This window comes from Eutrigla gurnardus (assembly GCF_963514095.1).
Source record: "Eutrigla gurnardus genome assembly, chromosome: 17".
Classification (NCBI taxonomy): Eukaryota; Metazoa; Chordata; class Actinopteri; order Perciformes; family Triglidae; genus Eutrigla; species Eutrigla gurnardus.
Genome location: NC_139928.1, coordinates 21,732,423 through 21,753,460, shown reverse-complemented (window position 1 = coordinate 21,753,460; position 21,038 = coordinate 21,732,423). Strand labels below are relative to the sequence as shown.

The following is a 21,038-nucleotide window of genomic DNA, read 5'->3' as shown; positions in this document are numbered from 1 at the left end:
CCTAACCTACTTCTCTGGGTTTATTATTTCACTAAACATTATAAACTTTATTAATTTATGGTCTCAATTGTGAGGTAACACAATGACATTTACCTGCCACCTCAAATAATTTCTCTCTTTAATTCAAGTAATGTACAGATTTCCAGCTCACACAACATTAAACATAACACAGTTATTGCAACACTCATTGGCTGTCGTGATTATGTTGTTTGAGTCTCTTGCAGGACCTTCAGCTGGTCCTCTATAGTCTTCAAATCCTGCTGCAGGGCCGAGATCTGAACACAAGGAGGGTTATATAAGTATCACATGACATATCTAGCACTGTATTCACTGTGAATAGCAAGCCACACATCGGCTGGTTTACTACAGCGTTGGGTGTTCACCTTGGTGTCCATCTGCTGCCTGACGTGAGCGGGGACCTTGGTCAGGTGGTCTGGAGTCTGGACTCTGTGGAGCATCTTCTCCAGCTTTGGAACCAGCTTGTCTCTGCGCTGGCAGAGCTGCACGATCTGTTTGTCCACATTCATCCCGCTCTGAAATATCAGATCATACTGTACGTTAGACATCATCGCCACGGCAACAGTCTCACAGCGGTTCATGAAGCAGCCACAAAAACATTTATCGTTTTCTTGCTGAGCAACATGAATATACGTCATTATTTTATATTTCAATGATATAATATAAATAAGACCAGTAAATCCTTACTATTAGAAGCCAGAATGAGACATTTAAACTGATTTTTGCTGAATAAATATCCTAAAAGTATTCATGGATGAACAAAATTGGAGGCAATTCATCCATTCTCCATTAATTAGTTAAGAGGGATGAAGGTGGATATATGTGTATACCTGGATGTGGAGGTGTAGCTGACACGTGTGGTCCACCACACCAGCGATGCTTCCTTCAGGTGGAGGAGTGGAGTGGACGGACAGGACGTCGTCTTCTCTCTGAGGACAGTAGATGTGGAGGCTGGAGATCCGGCTCAGAGTCCCGACAGCTGGGCCAAAGTGAAGGAGGACCTGGGCCTGGCTGGGCGAGCACACCGCCCACACTGAAACACACAACCATGCATTAATCTATCAATAGGGCTCTAAAATGCATGAAATCAAATATGCTTTGAGCATCCATTGGCGCTGGTGAGAGACTCACTGGCCGGTTTTTCTTTGGTCATGCCACACTGGGCTCGCAGTGACCGGGCCACTCGGATCACTTCCTGGACCAGCAGGAAATCGGTTTCCTCTTCGGGGAAATGCCAGTGTGACTGGAAGGTTCCAAAAAAAAAACATGTCAGCTAAAACACGTGGAAAGTTAAAACATCCAAGTCCACGAATAACCGAGCAGTATTCAGTGCAAAGATCAATGATATTGGAGATGTTCTGCTTGTAGAGGACCAGTTCTAACCCAGTTCCTACCAGCTGAGAGGAGCAGGGATACGGCTGTAAGCACAGAGTGACGGGGCCTCCAGATCCAGATCCAGACCTGAACGGCTGGAGTCTCTGCCACAGCTCCTCGGTGATGAAGGGCATGAAGGGGGAGAGCAGGGCCAGACATGTGGACACACAGTGGAAGAGGACGCTGCTGACCACCTGTCTGGATCTGACGCTGTCCTCGGTGTCGGTCTGGACCGCTGACTGCAGCACAGGCTTTACATACTCCTACAGCACACACACACACACACACACACACACACACACACACACACACACACACACACACACACACACACACACAGGTTACACACTAGCATTGGTGTCATCCTGAAAGTGACGCCTTGGTGGCAACCTGTCAATCAGCAGGTAAGCCCCGCCCCCTAAAGCATCCCCTGCTTCCTGGTCTGGTGGACTCTAAATGGACCATAATGTACTAAATGAACATCATGCTGGATTGAAGAAGACTTGAAACTAGAGATTGAGACCATAAACTCATGTTTACTATGTTTACTGAGATAATACATCAAGAGAGAAGTAGGACCATTTTCTCATAGACTTCTATACAACCAGAGAGGAGTCGCCCCCTGGTGGCCAGCAGAGAGAAGTAGGACCATTTTCTCATAGACTTCTATACAACCAGAGAGGAGTCGCCCCCTGGTGGCCAGCAGAGAGAAGTAGGACCATTTTCTCATAGACTTCTATACAACCAGAGAGCAGTCGCCCCCTGGTGGCCAGCAGAGAGAAGTAGGACCATTTTCTCATAGACTTCTATACAACCAGAGAGGAGTCGCCCCCTGGTGGCCAGCAGAGAGAAGTAGGACCATTTTCTCATAGACTTCTATACAACCAGAGAGCAGTCGCCCCCTGGTGGCCAGCAGGGAGAATGGAACTTTTAAGGCACTTCAGATTCATTTTTCAGACTCTATAACTATATCTATGACTCTATAATCACCTGTTCTTACATAGTGACCATCACACTGATATGAATATCCTGTAGTCTGGACCGTTAGACTCACCATGTAGACGTCACACAGGCTGTGGACCCAGAAGGAGTAGAGGCAGGACGTGACCGTGTGCAGCTCGTAGGCTTCAAAGGCCTCCTCACACTCCACCACTGTGCTGTAGAGTCTGGAGCAGATCCAGCGGTCCATGCTGCTCAGGTCCGTCGTCTGGAAATAAGAAGAAAGGCAAAAAACACTTCAATTTTCACATTTAAGCCAATACTACCACCCACTCATCCATTAATCATTAACATCTTATTATTACTAGTTTCTTTGCTGTACCTCGTCCAGTGCTCTCACTGGTGTCGAGTGGTCACCCAGCACTCCCAGTGTGAATCTCAGCGTCTGCCACATCTTATTGCAGAAGTGTCTGCAGCTCAACACCTGAGAGATGGACAGACTGATGTCTTCTCCTGATGAAAGACGCACAAACACACAGGTCAACAGACTTTACAGTGAAAGGTTTAGCTCCGCCGGTAGACGCGGTCGAGGTTTCTAGCATCATTTCACTGGTTGCTCTGCGCGTTCATCCGGTTATTTAGTCCACAGACTTTTCTTTACAAACCCGGTTTTTCATTTAACAAAAATAACCTTAATGAGTTCAGAAAGGTTTATGTTTAAATGTTGGAGGAGTAGCAGCTGAAAACCATTAAGTTGTGTTGGTGATGGATTCAGGTCCAAATCTTCACCAGTTCTACATATGGTGTTCTAAATATAACCTGTACATCAGCCCCTCCCTCTCTTAGCCCCCCCCGTCACTCACCCTGCATCTTGTGAGAGCAGAGGGCGAGTCTCAGTGCATCAGTGCCACACTGGGGGATCCCTTTGGGGAAGTCCTTCCTCTGTGGGGAAGCAATGGAGGTGACGGATGAGAGAGAGCGTAATGAGTTCAGTCAGCCAGAAAATAAGGAGACAGGAGAGAAAAGGGGGGGGGGGGGGCTGACCTGCGCTGCCATGGCAACCAGTCGCTCCTTTGGGTCCAGGTTTCCCTCCTTCACTTTCTCTTGAATCCTCTAGGAGTGAGCAACAGCAAGTCGTTAGAGGGCTTACGGTACAAACACTTTTATTCTTCTCTCATCCCAGAGAACATGGAACGTAACATTTATTTTCCTATTAACTAAAAATGTAAGCGATGTGCAGTAATCTTATGTCCCCTAAGCTTCATATTTTCAATCAGATAACAGTTTTATATGGAATTTATGTGTAAAATGTGGAGTGGTACTGCAGCAGCGTTGTAATTCATTTAGATGAAGATCTGTGAGAAGTAGAACGCATAGAAAGCTCTGTGTTGTATCATCATAATTAACCTTTTCAGTCCGATAAGAGAGGTCAGAGGGCGAGGATGCTCTTTTTGTTGCACTCGCATGCATGAAGCTTTTTAGTTTTTCTTTATTTATGCAAGAAATTACTGCAGTTTTGTTTTCCCTCCTTCAAAAAACAGGAACGAGCCGTGGTGTGTGTGTGTGTGTGTGTGTGTGTGTGTGTGTGTGTGTGTGTGTGTTGGTGTGTGTGTGTGTGTGTGTGTGTGTGTGCGTGTGTGGTGTGCGTGTGTGTGTGAGTGTGTGTGTGTTGTTTACCTCCAGAGAGACTCCATGCATGACATCTAAGGGGTCGATGACGTTTCCCAACGATTTGCTCATCTTCCTGCCGTGTTTGTCTCTCACCAGAGAGTGAAGGAGAACCTGAAAGGCATGATGGGAAGAAGAGGAAACCGCTGTGATGAATTAAATCGTGTTTGCATGAAAGCTGTTTATGTTTTGGTGTTGATTGTGATCCAGCGAACCTGTTTAAAGGGGAGCTGTTGGGTCAGCTCGGAGCCCAGCATCACCATCCTCGCCACCCAGAAGAAGATGAGGTCGCTGCCCGTCTCCAGGATGGAGTTGGGGTAGAAGCGCTGAAGGTCGGGAGTCTGGAGGGGGGGAGGGGGTGACAGTGTGGTTATAATACAAAAAGAAGGGTGGGGGCTGATATTGAGGTTTGTGCTGGAGGAGGTAGAGTTACCTGTTCAGGCCAGCCGAGCATCGCGAAGGGGAAGAGCCCCGAGGAGAACCACGTATCCAGGACATCCGGGTCTGACATCAACCAATAAATGCACATACTATTAATATTGAGACTTTTAACTAGTCTGTTTGTTTTTAAATCTGGTTCGTATTACCTAATTGTCTGTACATCTACTGTAAGTAATATAGCAGCAGGAGGGGAAGTAGAAAGTAATCTGACCGATTATTGATACTGTTATTGATATGAAATGTTATAACAATGTATCTGTCGTGTCAGGTGATGCGAGGCTGCAGGAAATGAGACTAAAACGTAGACAGCAGTGGAGGCGTTTCCTGTCTGAGAAGGAAGACAGAGGAGAGTCTCACCCCGAGTCAAAGTCACGTCTTCAGGCTTCACTCCGTATTTGACAGCAGCTCTTTGTCGGGCCTCGTCCTCGCTCCGTCCCCAAACCCACTGCTCCTATATATACACACACACAACACACACACACACACACACACACACACACACACACACACACACACACACACACACACACACACACACACACACACAGAGATCTTTAAAATCAAACATCTTAACATATGAGTATGAAGTTTTAGTCTTGTAAGAGCATTTAAAACATTTTACTCAAATGTAGCTTTCTTTATTATCTAACTTTATATCATGTTATAAATATGCATCGTGACATTTGTCCCATTAGCTGATCTGGAGCCAGGTGAGTTACGTGGAGGCAGCTTTAGTCGCCCAGTGAACCACCAACCTCTTGTTGGTCGGGAGAACCATGAAGCTCCACTTGGTAAGCGGGGATCTGATGACCCCACCAGAGCTGCCTGGAAATGCACCAATCACTGCGAGGCACAACAGAGATACATTGTTGGGGGAAAAAAAGAGCTCATTCATCACCAGAGTGGCATCATTTCACACACACTCTGATTGTTACATTTACATTTACATTTCAGGCATTTAGCAGACTTACAATAAGTAACAAGGGAAGAGTGAGCCGGCCTACCTGATGCTGGACAGCCAGTGCTTCCAGGTCTTGGTGTAGTAGTGAGGGATGATCTCCAGCTGTCCGTCCTCCACCACCTGACGAGGACAGAAACGCTCTTTTCCTTGACTGTAATTTAAATAATGGAGCCTGAAAACAACATCTTCCCACCAGCAGCTCACCTGGATGGCGTTTTCAGCCATTCGCTCACAGCGAACGAACCACTGCTTCTTCAGGAGAGGTTCGATGACGTCACCTGAGCGGCTGAAAGACAAACATTTAGGAATGTTACGACATCACGGTACGGCCTCTCGTCTTGTTTCAGGAAGATTAAAGAAAGCAAGAGGAGGTTTACTGTGACACTACTTGAAAATACATGGAGGGCTGAAATAATCACGACTGGTTTATAATAGAAACAATGAAAGGTTGATAGTAGTGGTTTGTTATCAGGATGTTAGGATTCAGTATGTATCATTTTATCCTCATCACTTTGTCTTTAAATTAATAATAAAATATTTAATATTTCAAGCCTATCAGCTTCAAGATTCTCCTCCTTTCATCAGTGACAACGCTGAATCAGAAATAATTTAATGTGTATTTAATTCTATTTCTAGATATAGTTACATTTATATCAATCCAACAAAAACATCTTTGTATAGATGGGTAAATATCAGGTGAGAGGCAGGGTCATTTCCTCATAGACTAGCATGCAATCAGGGAGGAGTCACCCCCTGGTGGCCAGCAGAGAGAATGCAAGGTCAAGTCACTTCAGCTTCGGCTTTACTTTTCATACCTGATAAGCACACAGAGAAAGCCAGAATAGGTCTGCTGTGTGTGTGTGTGTGTGTGTGTGTGTGTGTGTGTGTGTGTGTGTGTGTGTGTGCTGGTGTGTGTGTGTGTGTGTTCCTCTACCTGCAGACAGGTAAAGTCATGGCGTGGTTCTTCTTTCCTCTGAACAGCTTCTTCTCCACCAGAGCGTCCACGACGAGCTGTCTGGCATCGAAACGCTTCACTCCCTTAAAAAGGACAAAGAGACTCTAAATAACGGCTGACAGCCGATCATATCGCTTGTGTACAGATAATAAAAAAATACCTCCAGCCACGTTCCACAGGCCGGCGTCATGGTCCCGTCTCCTCCAATCACGGTGAGGCGTGGCAGCGAGTGCCTCTGGGACAGCAGGAAGTCGTTGTGGTCGTGACCAGGAGTCACCTTCACAGCACCTGCAGGACACAGCGAGGGGCTCGGGTCACATGATCGTAGCAGCATTGATGCGTTCTCTAAACAGGCTGGAGGGCTTCTGGATGAGAGGCTCACCAGTCCCAAGCTCCATGTCCACCATGGAGTCGGTGATGATGGGGAGGAGTCGGCTGGTGAAAGGATGTCTGCACTGCTTCCCATGAACCGCCTGGGACAACGTGGAACATGTGAGAACGGGGTTTTAAATAATAAAGTATAATAAAACATATTACATATGTATAACATAAAACCACCAAAAACCACTACAGATGAAAACCATTGTATCTGTGTATTTAATATCGCTGCTGATTGATTCAGGTCCCAATCTTGACATTTAAATGCAAAGTATTGTGTTAGAAATATGCATAAAGAACGCCCCCTTCTGGTTAAACCTGGCTATTGCAATTTCATTTTGTGCAGACTGTGTAAACAGAGTATTTTCACTTTAAAAAAAAATCTTTACAGCACTTACCATAATCATAATAATAATAAATTTTTACAGACGCTTTATGCATGCTAATCCATACATGCATGTACATGTATAAACATGTATGAGCAAGAACACTATAGATGGACATTATTATGGGGAGAGTAACGTGTTTATGGTGCCTTGCTGAAGTTGGTGTTTTTCCTATTTTGTTGCATCACAACCTGGAATTTAAATGGATTTTTACCTGGATGTTATGTAATGAAGCGACGCAAAAGAGTGAAATGAAAAAAGTAACAAAAAAAATAAGGTTAACAATAACAAAGTGACAAAAAAAGTCACACCCTTTGCTGTGAAGCCCCCACAAAATACCCCAAAAAGTCACATAATTATACATCTGTGTTAGATGATCTGTCACTTGATCTATCGGAGCTCCATTAAAATCCATGACAACACGTCCATGCATGTCGGCTCCCACCATCACGGTCAGTAACATGACTTGGTACCAGCCTGATAGCGAGGGTCGTCGGGGTGAACGGCGATAGCCACGTCTCCCAGCATCGTCTCAGGACGGGTCGTGGACACGGACACCTCTCCAGCTAAAACACGAGGGAGTGAGAGAACTCATGATAAGATCAGACAGAACGACATATTATATATTATAATCACAAACACTCACCGTGGCTTTCTACGGGGTAGGCGAAGGTTAGCATCGTCCCAAACTCCACCTTGTCTTCATAACCAGGAACAGACAGCATGGTCGGCCCGGACAGATCCATGGAGTCGACCTGGAGATACACACACCGTGACTTTAACTTCCTGGTATCAGGTGCATCCCTTAATATTATTAATATTGACCATATAATTCATGTGAGTCCGGTTCACCTCGATGTCAGAGATGGCAGATTCCAGAGCACAGCTCCAGTTGACCAGAGCCTCAGAGCGATAAATGAGACCAGAGTCACACAATCTGACGAAGGCCTCGGTCACGGCCCTGCTGAACGCCTGCAGTCACATTCAAACAAAGGTAAGTATTCATCACTCCTCTGGAGACAATGTGATACTTTAATAAACAGGCAAGAACAAGCTTGTATTATAGAGTCCTGTGTCACACTAGTGTTCATGTTGGCAATATGTTAAATAGAATTAATTTATTATATATAAACATTTTCTGTGATCCCTTAGGGGAGCACCATATTTCACCCTCCATATATACAAGTTCTAAGCATACGTGTCTCATGTCCCAGGTGCTATAATAAGTGAGTAAGTGAGTGGAGGTCTTACTGGATCCATCGTGAAACAGGCTCTGGTCCAGTCCAGAGACGCTCCGAGGCTCCTCAGCTGGTGGTAGATCTGGTCTCCTGTCCTGGGACCAAAACAAACAGAACAGACGATAATAGATTTGTATAATGTGATGCTAAATAAAGGACTTGTATTTAGTTCATGATGTGAATGTGGAGACTCACTCATTCTTCCAGTTCCACACCTCCTGTAGAAACTGCTGCCGGGTGAAGTCCTGTCTGCGTCTCCCTCCGTCCCTCAGCAGCCTCCTCTCCACCACTGTCTGACACATGGAAATGCCATGTTATCTTTCACTAAGTGGGCAAAAAGGAGAAAGACATGAGGCGATCTCTGGAAGGGTGATGATGTCACAGCCGTACCTGTGTTGCGATACCCGCGTGGTCGCATCCAGGAACCCACAGGACTCTGTAGCCCTGCATCCTCCTCCTGATGGATCACACATTGATACGTTACCACTCCAGTTATTAACAAGCTACCACTGATACCTGATACCTGACATGCTGCATGCGTTGCCGGCGGTTACCATCGAACCAGAGCGTCCTCCACAGCGACGGTGAGAGCGTGGCCGAGGTGCAGAGTCCCGGTCACGTTGGGCGGAGGGATACACAGGGAGAAGGTCCGGTCCGCTCTGTGAGGCAGCCTCTCCTGATGGACGCCACCATAGAGTTAATATAATGCTGCTCTGATAAAAGTCTTCACATTTCATATCTTCATATCTAAAGTTTTTATATTCAAGACGTTGATAGTTTGATGATTTGTTAAGAAATCCTCACATGTTGCTCCGGAGAGAAGAATCCCTCTTTCTCCCACCACTGATACCAGCTGGACTCCACATACTCTGGACTGTAGGACGACGGGAACGGCAAGCTGGTGTCTGCAAAGAACAATACAGTTATCTTTAAGTGTGCAGGAAGGAAGACACAACAACAACAACAACAACAACAACAACAACAACAACAACAACAACAACAACAACAACAGGTAGACAAGCTGGTGGACGTCCGTCACCTTTCTTTGTCCCAGGAGGAGTTGGAGCAGCGTACACGGTCTCCTGCTTCTCACTCCATGTCACCGCTTTATCCTCAGCTGTCTGGGAAAGAAACAAAAAGAGATTATAATAACAATAAATGTAATATCGTAAAAAGTTGAAATTGCAATAATGCATCATTATAATAATCTAGCAAAGAGTCTAAAGGACACTTAAGATGGCTAAATTCCTGTGTTCCACGTTCTTGTTAAATGTTCCAGAGGAGCGACAAACATCAGCTGATGTACAACCAGACTTCAGAGCTGCTGAGAGACTCCTAAATCCATCACCCACCCGCCACACAATACATGTGTTTTTTTGTGTGTGTTTTATGCAATGACTTTGAACCTTGACATTCGATGCTTCTCTCCTACTTACATGGCGTTGACCTGACAGTATGGCATCCTCCCGCTCCCGTCTCCGCCTCTGTTTCTCCGCCCGGGGCCGAGAGGAGGAGTTCGGCTGAGATGAAGAGGAGGATGAAGAGGAGGGTGGAGGTTTTGGTGGATTGCTGGAGAAACAGAGTCTGGCTGCTGCTCCTCTTCCTGCCAGCCTCAAACTGCCACAACCTGCCCTCCACATCCTCAATAACACACAGAACCTCAGTCAGAGCCACAAACGATAATAGTAATATTAATAATAACAATAATAATACTTTATTAGTCCCACAGTGGGGGACTTTACAGGGTTACAGCAGCAAAAGAGGAAAGTGCGAATAACAAAAGCATCAATAGGAGATAAACAAACACAATAATAGACTAAAATAAACAGACAGTATACAACTCGGCTGTAAACTGGATAGTAAATTATCTAAAGGTGTAATAAGTGTATCTGCTGTGGTTATTTAAAGTGTACTTACTCGGAAATGCCCTCCGCAGCCTTTTAACTGAGACACTTCGCCATTGAAACGCCAATAAAATGTATTTCTACATCGTTCTTAATTACTCCACACATTATTGTATAACCTCCTGTAATAATTGTAACGTCACATTATTTAGTTAGATGTATTTCTCTCTTTAATTCGGGGACTAAATAAACTTCACGGTCGACCGGAAGTAACCACTGTCCGTCTGGAAATATCTTCCCACCACCACCAAACCTAAAAAAAAAAAAAATAGGAACGAAGCATCCGGCCGAAAATTTAAAAAATAAATAAAATTACGTATGGATAACGTTCATAAAATAATTACATTCACATCCTGTTATATATATATTTTTTTGACGGGACTAAAAAAACCTTAACGGATGACCGGAAGAAACAGAAGTCCATCTGGAAATATCTTCCCCCTCACCAACCCTAAGCATCCGGTCGATATTTTTAAGAAAATAGAACGACATATAAAAATATCGTTCACCAAATAATGCGACATGAATAACACAAATACTGTTTTTTAAAATAAAATATTATGAAAAGGCGCAGCGGTTTGGCGTGATCGTTATTTTTTTGTTGCGCGATATTGATGACCGTAAGTGACGTGAAACCATTAAACTTCCGTTTCAGTCCGTTAATGTTTTACCAGCTTGATCACGTTTATGTCACAAGTGTTTCAACGCCTCATAATCTTCAGCGCAACAACCCCCTATTTAACGTTTGTATACAGTCTGTGATTTAAAACAACAGACGGGTTTGTAGCTATCTTAACGTTAAATTACAGACAAAGCCACCGACCGACGGGTGACTGCGGTTCTTTGTAGTTTTTCTGTTTAAAGCTGCTCCAGGCAGGGATGGCGGAGGTTCCCGGGACATCGAGTGAGACTATAACGGAGACCGTTCAGACGAGCACGCCGCCGCCGCCCCAGCAGGTAGGGAGAGCCGGGTCGGCTCGTCGCGAAGGCGGTTTATTTTAATATGTTTAACCGTCCTCCTGCTAACGCTGCTAATGCTAACGAGGCCGCCATGTTATCCACCTGAAGTTCTGACACAATCCCGCCTTATGAATCTTCACGAGGCCTAATAACGTGTTTTTAACGCACGGTAATCCCACGTCAAGTGTCAGTAACGCGTTAATAATAGCCAAGTAAAGCTAACACAAGCTAACAGTAGCTTATCCATTACAACAGTAAGTTGAATGGTTTTCCTGGAAGCAGGTTCAGATTTGATTCCTGGTTCTGGTCCTGGTACTGGTACTGGTTCTGGTCCTGGTCCCGGTCCCGGTCCGGGTTGCACACCAGGCGTTTAAACCTCAGGTCAGAATTAAGAAATATAACGTCAGATGACGTCACATTCATTGGGTCCAAAAATAACAAGTGATTACAGTAAAACCAGCCACGCCTCTGATATACATGGACGTGTTATTACTAATCAGTAAATACATGTCAACTCTATATATCTATATAGTACACAATTCAAAGAATATAATATATATATAATAGTATATAAGAATACGTTCTAAATATACAAACCACAGTATAAAATATCAACCTACCTATAGATATATTAGTGTGGAACATGTGCTGCTGTTTCTTGTTTTAAATTAAGGTAGTGTGGTAATATATCATGTACTAATATTCCATGTACAGGTTATAGAAGGATTCTTTATTTTCCATAATGGATAACAAGTCAGTTCAGTATCCTCCTCAAATATGTCTGCTTTTATTATGGAGTCAGCTTTCTTAATCAGGTGATTAATCTGTTGGCGGCTCTGATGATGCCAAACACCCGATGTGCTTCTGGTCTAGACCTGCTTTTTCCTCTCTTTTTTTAAGTCTTTGCCCCCTTAGTTTATAAGGAAGGGTCATTTTAATGCTATTTAGACGGTGGGGTTCAGCCTTCCGGTTTCAAGAAATGCACAAATCCAGGTCCATGCACCCGTTTGGTGTGGTAGACCCTGATCGGCTTTCACAACCACCTGATCCTGATTTACCCGACACATTTGGGGTGAACTTGAAGGCTGATTTATCCTGTTGGGGATCACATGTGGCCGGTGTCATACACATACTTTGGGCCAATGCTGTGCCTATATTATTTACCACAAATCAATCCCACTGATATCCATTATGTTGGTGGGATGTTAATGGAGCAATAATTGCCAGAGGATGGAGATATTGCTACAAATATTGCTTCTAAATCATTTAGCATTCACAACCTAATTGTTTTTTATCCCCCTTCGATTGCATTTGAGCTGAGCCATGTTTATGAGAACTTCCTCGGTTAAACACTAGTTAGCGTGCGACGGCCGGCGTCTCACGGCAGACTTCTCACTCTTCCAGGAGGGACGAAGCCTGACCATCAAGCTGAGGAAGAGGAAGACTGAGAAGAAGGTGGAGTGGTCCAGTGACACCGTCGACAACGAGCACCTCGGGAGAAGGTCTTCAAAATGTGAGTGGATCCTCCTCATCATCACCATCTTTTGGATAACATTGTATTTTGTGACGCTAGAATCCACTGCGTGTGAGGAGCGTTAACTAACCCAGCGCGTTGTTCTCCAGGCTGCTGTATTTATGAGAAGCCCCGACAGTTCGGAGAGTCGTCCTCTGAGAGCGAGGGAGAGGACGACGACGAAGGCTGCGGCAGCGCTCACTGTATCCTGGGTCACGGCAGGAGAGGCAACGGACAGAGGGGGGGCGGGGGGGGCACGGTGCCCCCAAACTCCGGAGGGTCACACAGCCACTAACGAGCTCTGATGGGTCCTCGCCGCCACCACATCCACCGCACTCTGGTTTAGTTTCAGCGCCGCCGTCGTTGCCGGCCCGATGCTGCAGTCACAAAGTCCCGGCTGCTGAGTGCTGCTCCTCAGATACATGGATTATTCACTCAGCCTGCTGGAGATGACCAACATGCTTCCAGCATGGAAAGTCTTTCACTAGACGTCGGCATTCTCCAAAGCATCCAGTAGAATTTTAAATGCTCCATTGTCCTTGCAGCCGCTGGTTACATTTATTTCACTGCTATAACAATAAACGTTGAGGTTTGAGATCCATCACAGTGAACATTTGGTTACGTTTGAATATTTTCTTCTTCATTTTTGTCTTTAAAATGTGGGAGAACATCACAGTATCCACTAACATTCAGTTTAGAGGACAAACCGAAGCATCAGATCATCAAACTGCAGACAAATTAAATCGACGGAAGGTTTAAATAAATAAATATTACCTTCGCCCTCCTTCCAGCAGATAAAACATGACAGAATTAGCATGCAGGCTGTTTGATCCTTTGTGTTAATAATAGAATTGGACTAAAATCACATTTATGTAGTTCCATAACTGGAGCTCATCAAACATCTCTAGTAGTTAGATGTTCGTGGTGTGGTGACATGAGTGGAACCAGTGACTGCCTTTTAAAACAGACCATTTTGCAGTTTGACTTCATTCTTGTAACTCGGACAGAGAGACGCAGCGTGGGTGAACTTCTCCAGCAGAGCGGTGGACTTTGTGACTGAGTGGCTTCTCTGCAGCATCTTCATCTTCATCTTCAAGACGTACAACGCTGAGTTTATAGTACGAAGCAGCACATTGTTCTTTATTTATTGGCCGGTCTTCATTCTTAAGTTGGAAATACCTGCAGAGTCTATGTGGTAACATCTTAAATTACAAACCAGTACTGTCTGGTTTGTGATGGTGACTGTGATGACATCATTACAGTTTGACCTGTGTACTCGGTATTAAAGAAGCTGGCCCTGGTCTTCATGTTTAATTGATTTAACAGCCTGGACATAATTACAGCAAACAGCATCAGTTAAGAAAAGGATATATTAAGTGAGTTTTAAGCAGATTTCATTTCTTTTCTTTTTTTAAAGTGTTATTTAAATGTTTTAATTAAAAATTAAAAGAATGATTGTGTTAATTTAATTTCTTCCCCGTTCTCTCGGTTGGAACTTCAGATCATCGTTTCCACTTCGTCTACGTGCCTAAATGCATCGAGCTGCTGCGACGTGATTGGCTGATAAACATCTTTTTTTTTTTTTTTGTAATTTACCAAATTAGAGACTAAAGAATCTGATATTATTGGTTTATGTGTTGAAACATTTTCTTAAACTAAAATAAGGATATCACTACGGTCCGTACGTGTGAAGCCATTAATGAGTCGTTAGCCTCGGCTAACCTTTTAAAGTTATCATCTGAAACCTCACCAACACACGAGTTTCACTTCAGAAGCTGGTTTTTAGTTTGCTTGGTTGATCTTTAGGTAAATCCACCGGACAATCCTAGAAAAATGTAAACGAGTGCAATCAGAACAGGAAAAATAAGAAACGTTCATTTGGATTAATGCGCCCGCGGGTTTGTCTTAAATCTGAGGGGTTTTATGCAGGATTACAGATTAAGATTAAGGTGTTTTACTGCTTGTGAGGTGAAGGTGCATGACTGCTAGCTCACGTCTTCGCTCTGACCAAAACTCACGACACTGCTCCATCATCATCATCATCCGTTTCAGACCGTAGTGTGGATTACACTCCGTTAATCCACCGTCTCTTCTATCTACACACTCACATTGTTACATATGTACATTGTTCTTGTACTAGTAATGCACCTTTCTGTATATACTATTAAGCATAATGAGAGCAGATTTAATGTGAATTAAAAGTTTTGAACTGTGATCAAACTGGTGTGTGTGTGTGTTATATAATACATAGGATTATGACACTAGTGGTGGTATATAGTAATGGCAGAGGCTGCCTGTTAGATGTAATACTTGTATGGATACCAGGACGTACAGGGATTTAAAAGAACAAGACTTGAGCTGAATAAATAAAAAAAAAGTTTAATTCAGTTACGGTGATGAGGAAGTAAAAACCATACAAAGGGAAAGTAAAAACATAATTAAAACTAACAAACAAGGCCAGTCGGACCCATTCGGGAGGAGCGTTTTGTGTCTTTTTCTGTCCAGTAACATCAAAGTACACACCGCGCCCCGGCTGAAAGGTCTTCTTCTGTCAGTTTGCTGGTTAAGCTCAGCTGTGGAGAGATAGTGAGAGGAGGAGCTCTGTGAATCTTCAAGACACTAGAGGTTTCATTGCAATAAACGGATAAAAATGATGGCCAAGTTTTAAGCAAACTGTGGAGATGAAACCAACCTGAGCCGCTCATCACTCCTGGGTCTCCATGCTCTCGTCCTCTCCGTCTCCTCCTTCCTCCAGAGCCTCATCTTCCTCCTCCTTCCTCTCTGGAGCCTTCTCGTAGGCCTTCTCTGACGGAGTCACAATCACACCGTCCCATGTAGAGATCTCTGTGGCCAGGTCTGCAACGGGGGGGAGAAGTCTGATTATTACAGGGCTGCAGGGTGACACCAGATATCTTCATTTTCCTTCCTCGGGTGGAGCAAAATGCTTGTTCCCCCCACCAGCACACAGCGAAGAAGAAATACCACGGAAGTACAACTAATACTGATCATAATACCACCAAAGACGAGCATTTTAAGTGTATTTTTTTAGTCTGATTACTTTTTTTCCCCCATCTCATCTTTATTCCTGTTTATAGTCATTGACCGAATGCGTTACAAAGTTACCGGTATGTATGTGTATAATTATGTGCTGGAGCACTTAAAAAGTTAGTCTGTTAGTCCATCCCAATTTAGAAAACCCACATCTGGATGTCCTGCTGTTTAAAAAGGACTAAACAGAGAAAAGGCAAATCTTATATTCTAATAAAGCTATCATGACGTCGCAGCAAATACTAAAAGAAAGAGATGATCTTACAGCTGGCATCCCCCTCCAGGCCGAGGACCTTCCTGTAACCTCCATGAGAGAGCACCCTCACCAGAGTCTGAGCTGTGAAACACACCATGTCCTGCACAAACACACACAAACACACACACGGGGACGTGAGACGGGCAAAATCTGATTACATACAAGAGCATTTTATATCAGATGTGTCAAAATAATAAATCAAAATTCAACAACTCAATAAGAAAAAATGAGAAATGTATTGAAAGAAACAGTCTAGTAGTTCTAATTCCTTTCTCTTCAGAGATCATGCAAATATGTATTAATATGCAAATATATATGCCTTAAAATACAGTTTTTAATAGGAAACAATTCACAACGAAAGCATTTCAACAGTATTATAAACATTCATGTGTGTCAGATAAGTCCCACCCACTTTTAACCCAACAAACCCAGATTTTTTTCTTTATATCTTAATTGTATCCAGATTTTTAACAAATTCAATGAAATCCTGCATGTTCCATTCACTGTGTATAGAAAGACACTTTGGCTTTATCCAAAATAAACACGTTTGCTGTGATTTAATTGCAATAAATGGATAAAAAATGATGCTGAAATCATAGTTTGTTTGTTTCTTCCTACAAAACGACATGCAAACAACTTTTAAAATGCTTGTCTTCTGCTTCAACATTTCAGCTGCTCCCTACACTCTTAAAATAATCCAGGAGGACACACCTGCTGTTCCAGAGTCATGACTGTGTGCACTCTGAAGTTTCCACTCTCGCAGGGGTCAGTGATGCCCACGGACCCGGGCAGGAAGAGCCCAGCAGCCAGCATCTGCAGACAGCGCCTATCAAGACACACCAACACAAACCTTAACACGACGTCCCCGTCTTTAGTGACGGAGTCCAAACTAACGTAACCGACCTGTAGGCCACGTTCAGGGACAGCGGCTGCCTGGACGGATTGTTCATCACCGCCGAGTGACCCTGGAACACAACGGAAACCAGCATCACCACTATGACTTCACCACCGGTGACGACACACACACAGAACACCGTTCAAGGCTTGACTGGAGTGTTTTTGTTGGAGCGTTACCAGCAGGTCCAGGATCCAGGGAGTGAGGGGTTCAAAACCAGGGAAGCGCAGCCTCAGGTCCTTCAGCAGGCGAATCAGCACTTTGACCCTGAGGGATAATAAAGGTAAACAATAATCCACGGGGACGTATTGCGTGGTCATGCACATGCTGAGTGAGGAGAGACTTCCTCACGTTGATTGGGAGGCGTTCTCCTCAAACCAGCGGGCGTGGCGGATGGCAGCGAGGGCGCTCTGCAGCACCTTGATGTCCACTGTAGAAACAAAACATGACATGAACCCCAGCGCCCCCATCATACAGCGTTTTACGTGTCGTGAGGTCGTGTGAGGTCATACGGTGCAGCTCCGGGTCCAGCTTGCGCAGGTTTGGGGGGACGGTGGTGATGAGGATCTTGACTGTAGCGTCGGCTGAACTGATCTCAAAGCCGGTCTCGTTGGTGAGCATGGACAGCACTGAAAGCAGAAGATACGTCATGTGTCATATTGTATTATTAAATGAACAACGGGGGTCACGTCCCTGGTTATATTGTTGACTTTAAAAAAGGGCACTTTTCATTTAATCTAGACTTTAAATTCTGGTGTTAAATTCAAAATCAGGGCATTCATAAAGCAAACATAAAGATATAGTGGAATAATTCATACCTTCAGTTGGGTCCTGAGTGCGAAGGGTCTCCACTACTTTGTTGCCAAGAGCAGCAACTGCCTCCACTATAAGAGAGAGCAACATCACACAGATTAAATCACAAAGTGCTCTGAATGAAGTCCTGCTCTCAGGAGAAACACTGATCCACGGGGATCTGTGTGTCATTAACAGAAAAATCAACACGTTGCTGTACATGATGACCAACTCAAGAAGTTTCTCTTGGGCTGTTGTATTCAAGCACTTTCCTTTCGGAGCCTCTGAACACAATCAGATTGCATTGCCAGACTTTATTGCTCCATTAAGTCCACAAGCAGCAGCTTTCTTTGAGACGGCGTTAAACTAGATTATTACATCCATAGTGTGACATCATTCCTACTCATCACCCACGTGTTGGGAGGATCTTCAGGATAACAACCAGGTCAGCAACATTGTGTCCCGATGTCATGGTGCCCTTCTTGTACGATCCCACCTGACGCACCTCTTCGATTTGCTACGAAGACACACAGGTACATTATTAACGCGTGATCTGCTAGCATTATTAACGAGCTCGTCGCAGCCATAGAGGGTTATTCTTACTCACCACTTCGAAGTTTCCCGGTGCAACAATCAGGTTGTCTATGACATTGTTGATCTTTGTGACCAGGGACAGGATGGAGGACTAAAATGCAGGAGGAACACATTGGTTTCATACGATGCTTTAACATAAAGTGGTGAGACTGAATGGTATCCATGAAGGCTGGAGGACTGACCTGTTCTGCAGGCGTGGGGCTCAGGTCCTGGTTTCTTTTCAGCAAACACTCACTGAAGGCCGTCTCGTCGGGTGCAGGCTTCACCCGGGGGAACGCCATCTCACACTAAACAACAGCAGCCGACTTCAGTACTCACACACTACATTCTGTCAGAGGTCAATCACCCTCTGACCTTAACCTCCGTCAGTTTAAACACATTCATTCCTACGTGCTAACCTTTGAGAGTGTAATACAACATAGTTTGGAAGGTTAAAGTTTGAGCTTTCAACCAGAGAAACACTGATTTCAAGACAAGTTACTCTTTAAAGCATCATTTTCCACATGTTGAGGTCCCTTCACACACTTTTTATTTTACTCACCACATAAAAATCAAATGGGATGTGCGGGACAAATGGACGGTACCTAAATCAGAAATTTAAAACAAGAGTTAATAGTTTGTAGTTTTGTAGAAATGATGACCATAAAAAGAATAGCTGTTAATAATGTGGCATTATTAAAAAAACATTTGGGGACAATTCAGCAACAATCTTGCTCTCACATTTAGTAAAAGAAGGCGACGAAGGAGAAGACGAAGCAGGAGGATGATGAGAAGGAAGGAGGAGAAGGAGGAGGAGGAGGATGGAGAAGGAAGAAGGAAGGAAGGAGGAGAAGAAGGAGGAGGATGAGAAGAAGAAGGAAGAAGGGGGAGAATGAGAAGAAGGAAGGAGAAGGAGGAGAAGAAGGGAGGAGAAGAAAAGGAGGAGGAGGAGGATGAGAAGAAGGAAGGAGAAGAAGGAGGATGAGAAGAAGGAAGGAGAAGAAGGAGGAGAAGAAGAAGTAATGAGAAGGAAGAAGGATGAGGATGAGAAGAAGGAAGGAGAAGAAGGAGGAGAAGAAGGAAGGAGAAGAAGAAGGAAGAGGATGAGAAGAAGGAAGAAGGAAGGAAGGAAGGAGGAGAAGAAGAAGGAATGACAAGAAGGAAGGAGGAGGAGAATAAAGAAGGAGAAGAAGGAAGAAGGAGGAGGATGAGAAGAAGGAAGGAGAAGAAGGAGGAGAAGAAGAAGAAGTAACGAGAAGAAGGAAGAAGGATGAGGATGAGAAGAAGGAAGGAGAAGAAGAAGGAAGAAGGAGGAGGATGAGAAGAAGGAAGGAGAAGAAGAAGGAAGATGGGAAGAAGGGAGGAGAAGAAGGAGGAGGAGAAGAATCTTTGGAATGAACACATGCATATACACACACACAATGAACACAGGCTCCTAAAGCAGGAGGACTAGCGATGCCTATGACGCGTTAGCGGCTGGACTCACCCCTGGACCAGACCTCCACGGGACCCGAAGCGGCCTCCCCGGCCCCGGCCGCGGTCCCCTCTGGACACAAACACAGAGCCATGTCGGGACCGCTCTCACACATTTACAAATCAAAGCTAACTAAATAAATAGATGCTTTCTTGCTCCGCTAACCTAGATGCTACATCCATCCATCCATTCATTTAGCTTCGAGGCTAACCAACGTTTGCTACCACCAATCGGACGTTTAGTCGTGAAATTAACGGTAGTAAAACAAACACATCTGACAGTTCATAAATAAAAAAAACACATAAACATAAACAACGCGAATCAATTCGCGTAGTTTCTTCTCTTAACATGTTAGCGTGCAAACAATGCACGCCGCTAGCTTCACGTTAGCTTCGGGGTTTGTTACGCTTCGCTAACGACGACAGTCAACATTTAAGTTGTATAAGACTGTTAACTTAATATAAGGTTACATGGATTTTGATATAATCACCTCATTGCGTACGACGTTTTGATAATATGATGCAGAAATCCTTGGAGAAATGTACACCAGCTTTCTCTACGGTAGCGGCTGCTTTGCTTCTTCTTCGCTGGTGGTTTAATGGCGGTTGGCTAAGCCTTTACCGCCACCTACTGGATTGGAGTGTGAAGCGGTAGATTGGCGTCTTGGGTTGCTTTCTTCTTCTTCTTCTGTTTTTTAAAGTGGTTGGCAAACAACATTATGGTGCAGTACCGCCACCAACCGGTACGGAACTATCCCTCTAATAATAAAGATATAAAAATACATTTATATTACATTACATAATATTATATTATATCATATTATATATATAAACAAAAATGACACCCTCCTTACCACCTTCACATCTCCAAGACTCAATATCAGTATCGACAGTAAAACATTACATGTTATACAATTTTTCTTCCCGACAAAATTCACATCCGTTTTCCTATTTTGAATAATTCACTTTTTATTCTCCTCCTCATTCCTACTTCCCTTCCTCTGCTATTTCATTTATTAAAGCCAAGCTGAAAGTACAGTAGAATTAACAGTCCAGCCACACGAATAATCAACAAAAAAACAAATGTTTAGCACATGCAAATATGGATGACTGGACTATTTATTTAATTAAAAACACTGGCATTGAGTCCAGTCAGAAAAAAACACAGGCAGTGGTGGAAATTTGAATTGCAACAGTTGAAGCATAAGTGAGCAAAAATGTATATTTTAACCAAGAATCTGAAATATCACAGCAAAGTGAGAAACT

At 44.0% G+C, this 21,038-nt stretch overlaps 3 protein-coding genes across 5 annotated transcripts; 1 reads left to right on the top strand and 2 right to left on the bottom strand.

Annotated features, from left to right (window-relative positions):
- Window positions 1-88: 88 nt before the first annotated feature.
- vars2 (valyl-tRNA synthetase 2, mitochondrial) lies at window positions 89-10,491 on the bottom strand. Of its 3 annotated transcripts, none has more exons than XM_084032449.1 (30): window positions 10,276-10,490; window positions 9,795-9,999; window positions 9,398-9,479; window positions 9,163-9,263; window positions 8,913-9,034; window positions 8,749-8,815; window positions 8,554-8,651; window positions 8,372-8,453; window positions 7,973-8,092; window positions 7,767-7,875; window positions 7,598-7,686; window positions 6,739-6,829; window positions 6,517-6,644; window positions 6,336-6,439; window positions 5,606-5,687; window positions 5,445-5,521; window positions 5,196-5,283; window positions 4,798-4,891; window positions 4,433-4,503; window positions 4,215-4,340; window positions 4,009-4,113; window positions 3,376-3,444; window positions 3,195-3,273; window positions 2,714-2,844; window positions 2,447-2,599; window positions 1,413-1,655; window positions 1,150-1,261; window positions 849-1,051; window positions 384-533; window positions 89-275 (listed from the first exon to the last, which is right to left on the bottom strand). In XM_084032449.1, the coding sequence occupies exons 2-30, from the start codon at window positions 9,996-9,998 to the stop codon at window positions 201-203; spliced, it is 3,255 nt and encodes a 1,084-aa protein (XP_083888575.1). In that variant the 5' UTR covers window position 9,999; window positions 10,276-10,490; the 3' UTR covers window positions 89-200. The 3 variants fall into 3 exon arrangements, with proteins under 3 accessions (XP_083888575.1, XP_083888576.1, XP_083888574.1); XM_084032450.1 differs by having other exon boundaries at window positions 4,798-4,888; XM_084032448.1 differs by having other exon boundaries at window positions 5,445-5,687; window positions 10,276-10,491.
- Window positions 10,492-10,935: 444 nt separating this feature from the next.
- On the top strand, window positions 10,936-14,188 carry ppp1r11 (protein phosphatase 1, regulatory (inhibitor) subunit 11). The gene is made up of 3 exons (XM_084032462.1): window positions 10,936-11,219; window positions 12,627-12,735; window positions 12,846-14,188. Exons 1-3 carry the CDS (start codon window positions 11,142-11,144, stop codon window positions 13,028-13,030), a joined length of 372 nt encoding a protein of 123 aa, XP_083888588.1. The 5' UTR covers window positions 10,936-11,141; the 3' UTR covers window positions 13,031-14,188.
- Window positions 14,189-15,094: 906 nt separating this feature from the next.
- On the bottom strand, window positions 15,095-20,405 carry ilf2 (interleukin enhancer binding factor 2). The gene is made up of 15 exons (XM_084031746.1): window positions 20,264-20,405; window positions 19,786-19,845; window positions 18,862-18,904; window positions 18,503-18,607; window positions 18,334-18,411; window positions 18,141-18,243; window positions 17,753-17,818; window positions 17,447-17,563; window positions 17,286-17,364; window positions 17,114-17,201; window positions 16,943-17,004; window positions 16,751-16,865; window positions 16,049-16,139; window positions 15,428-15,591; window positions 15,095-15,308 (listed from the first exon to the last, which is right to left on the bottom strand). Exons 1-14 carry the CDS (start codon window positions 20,266-20,268, stop codon window positions 15,440-15,442), a joined length of 1,164 nt encoding a protein of 387 aa, XP_083887872.1. The 5' UTR covers window positions 20,269-20,405; the 3' UTR covers window positions 15,095-15,308; window positions 15,428-15,439.
- Between the last annotated feature and the right edge of the window lie 633 nt (window positions 20,406-21,038).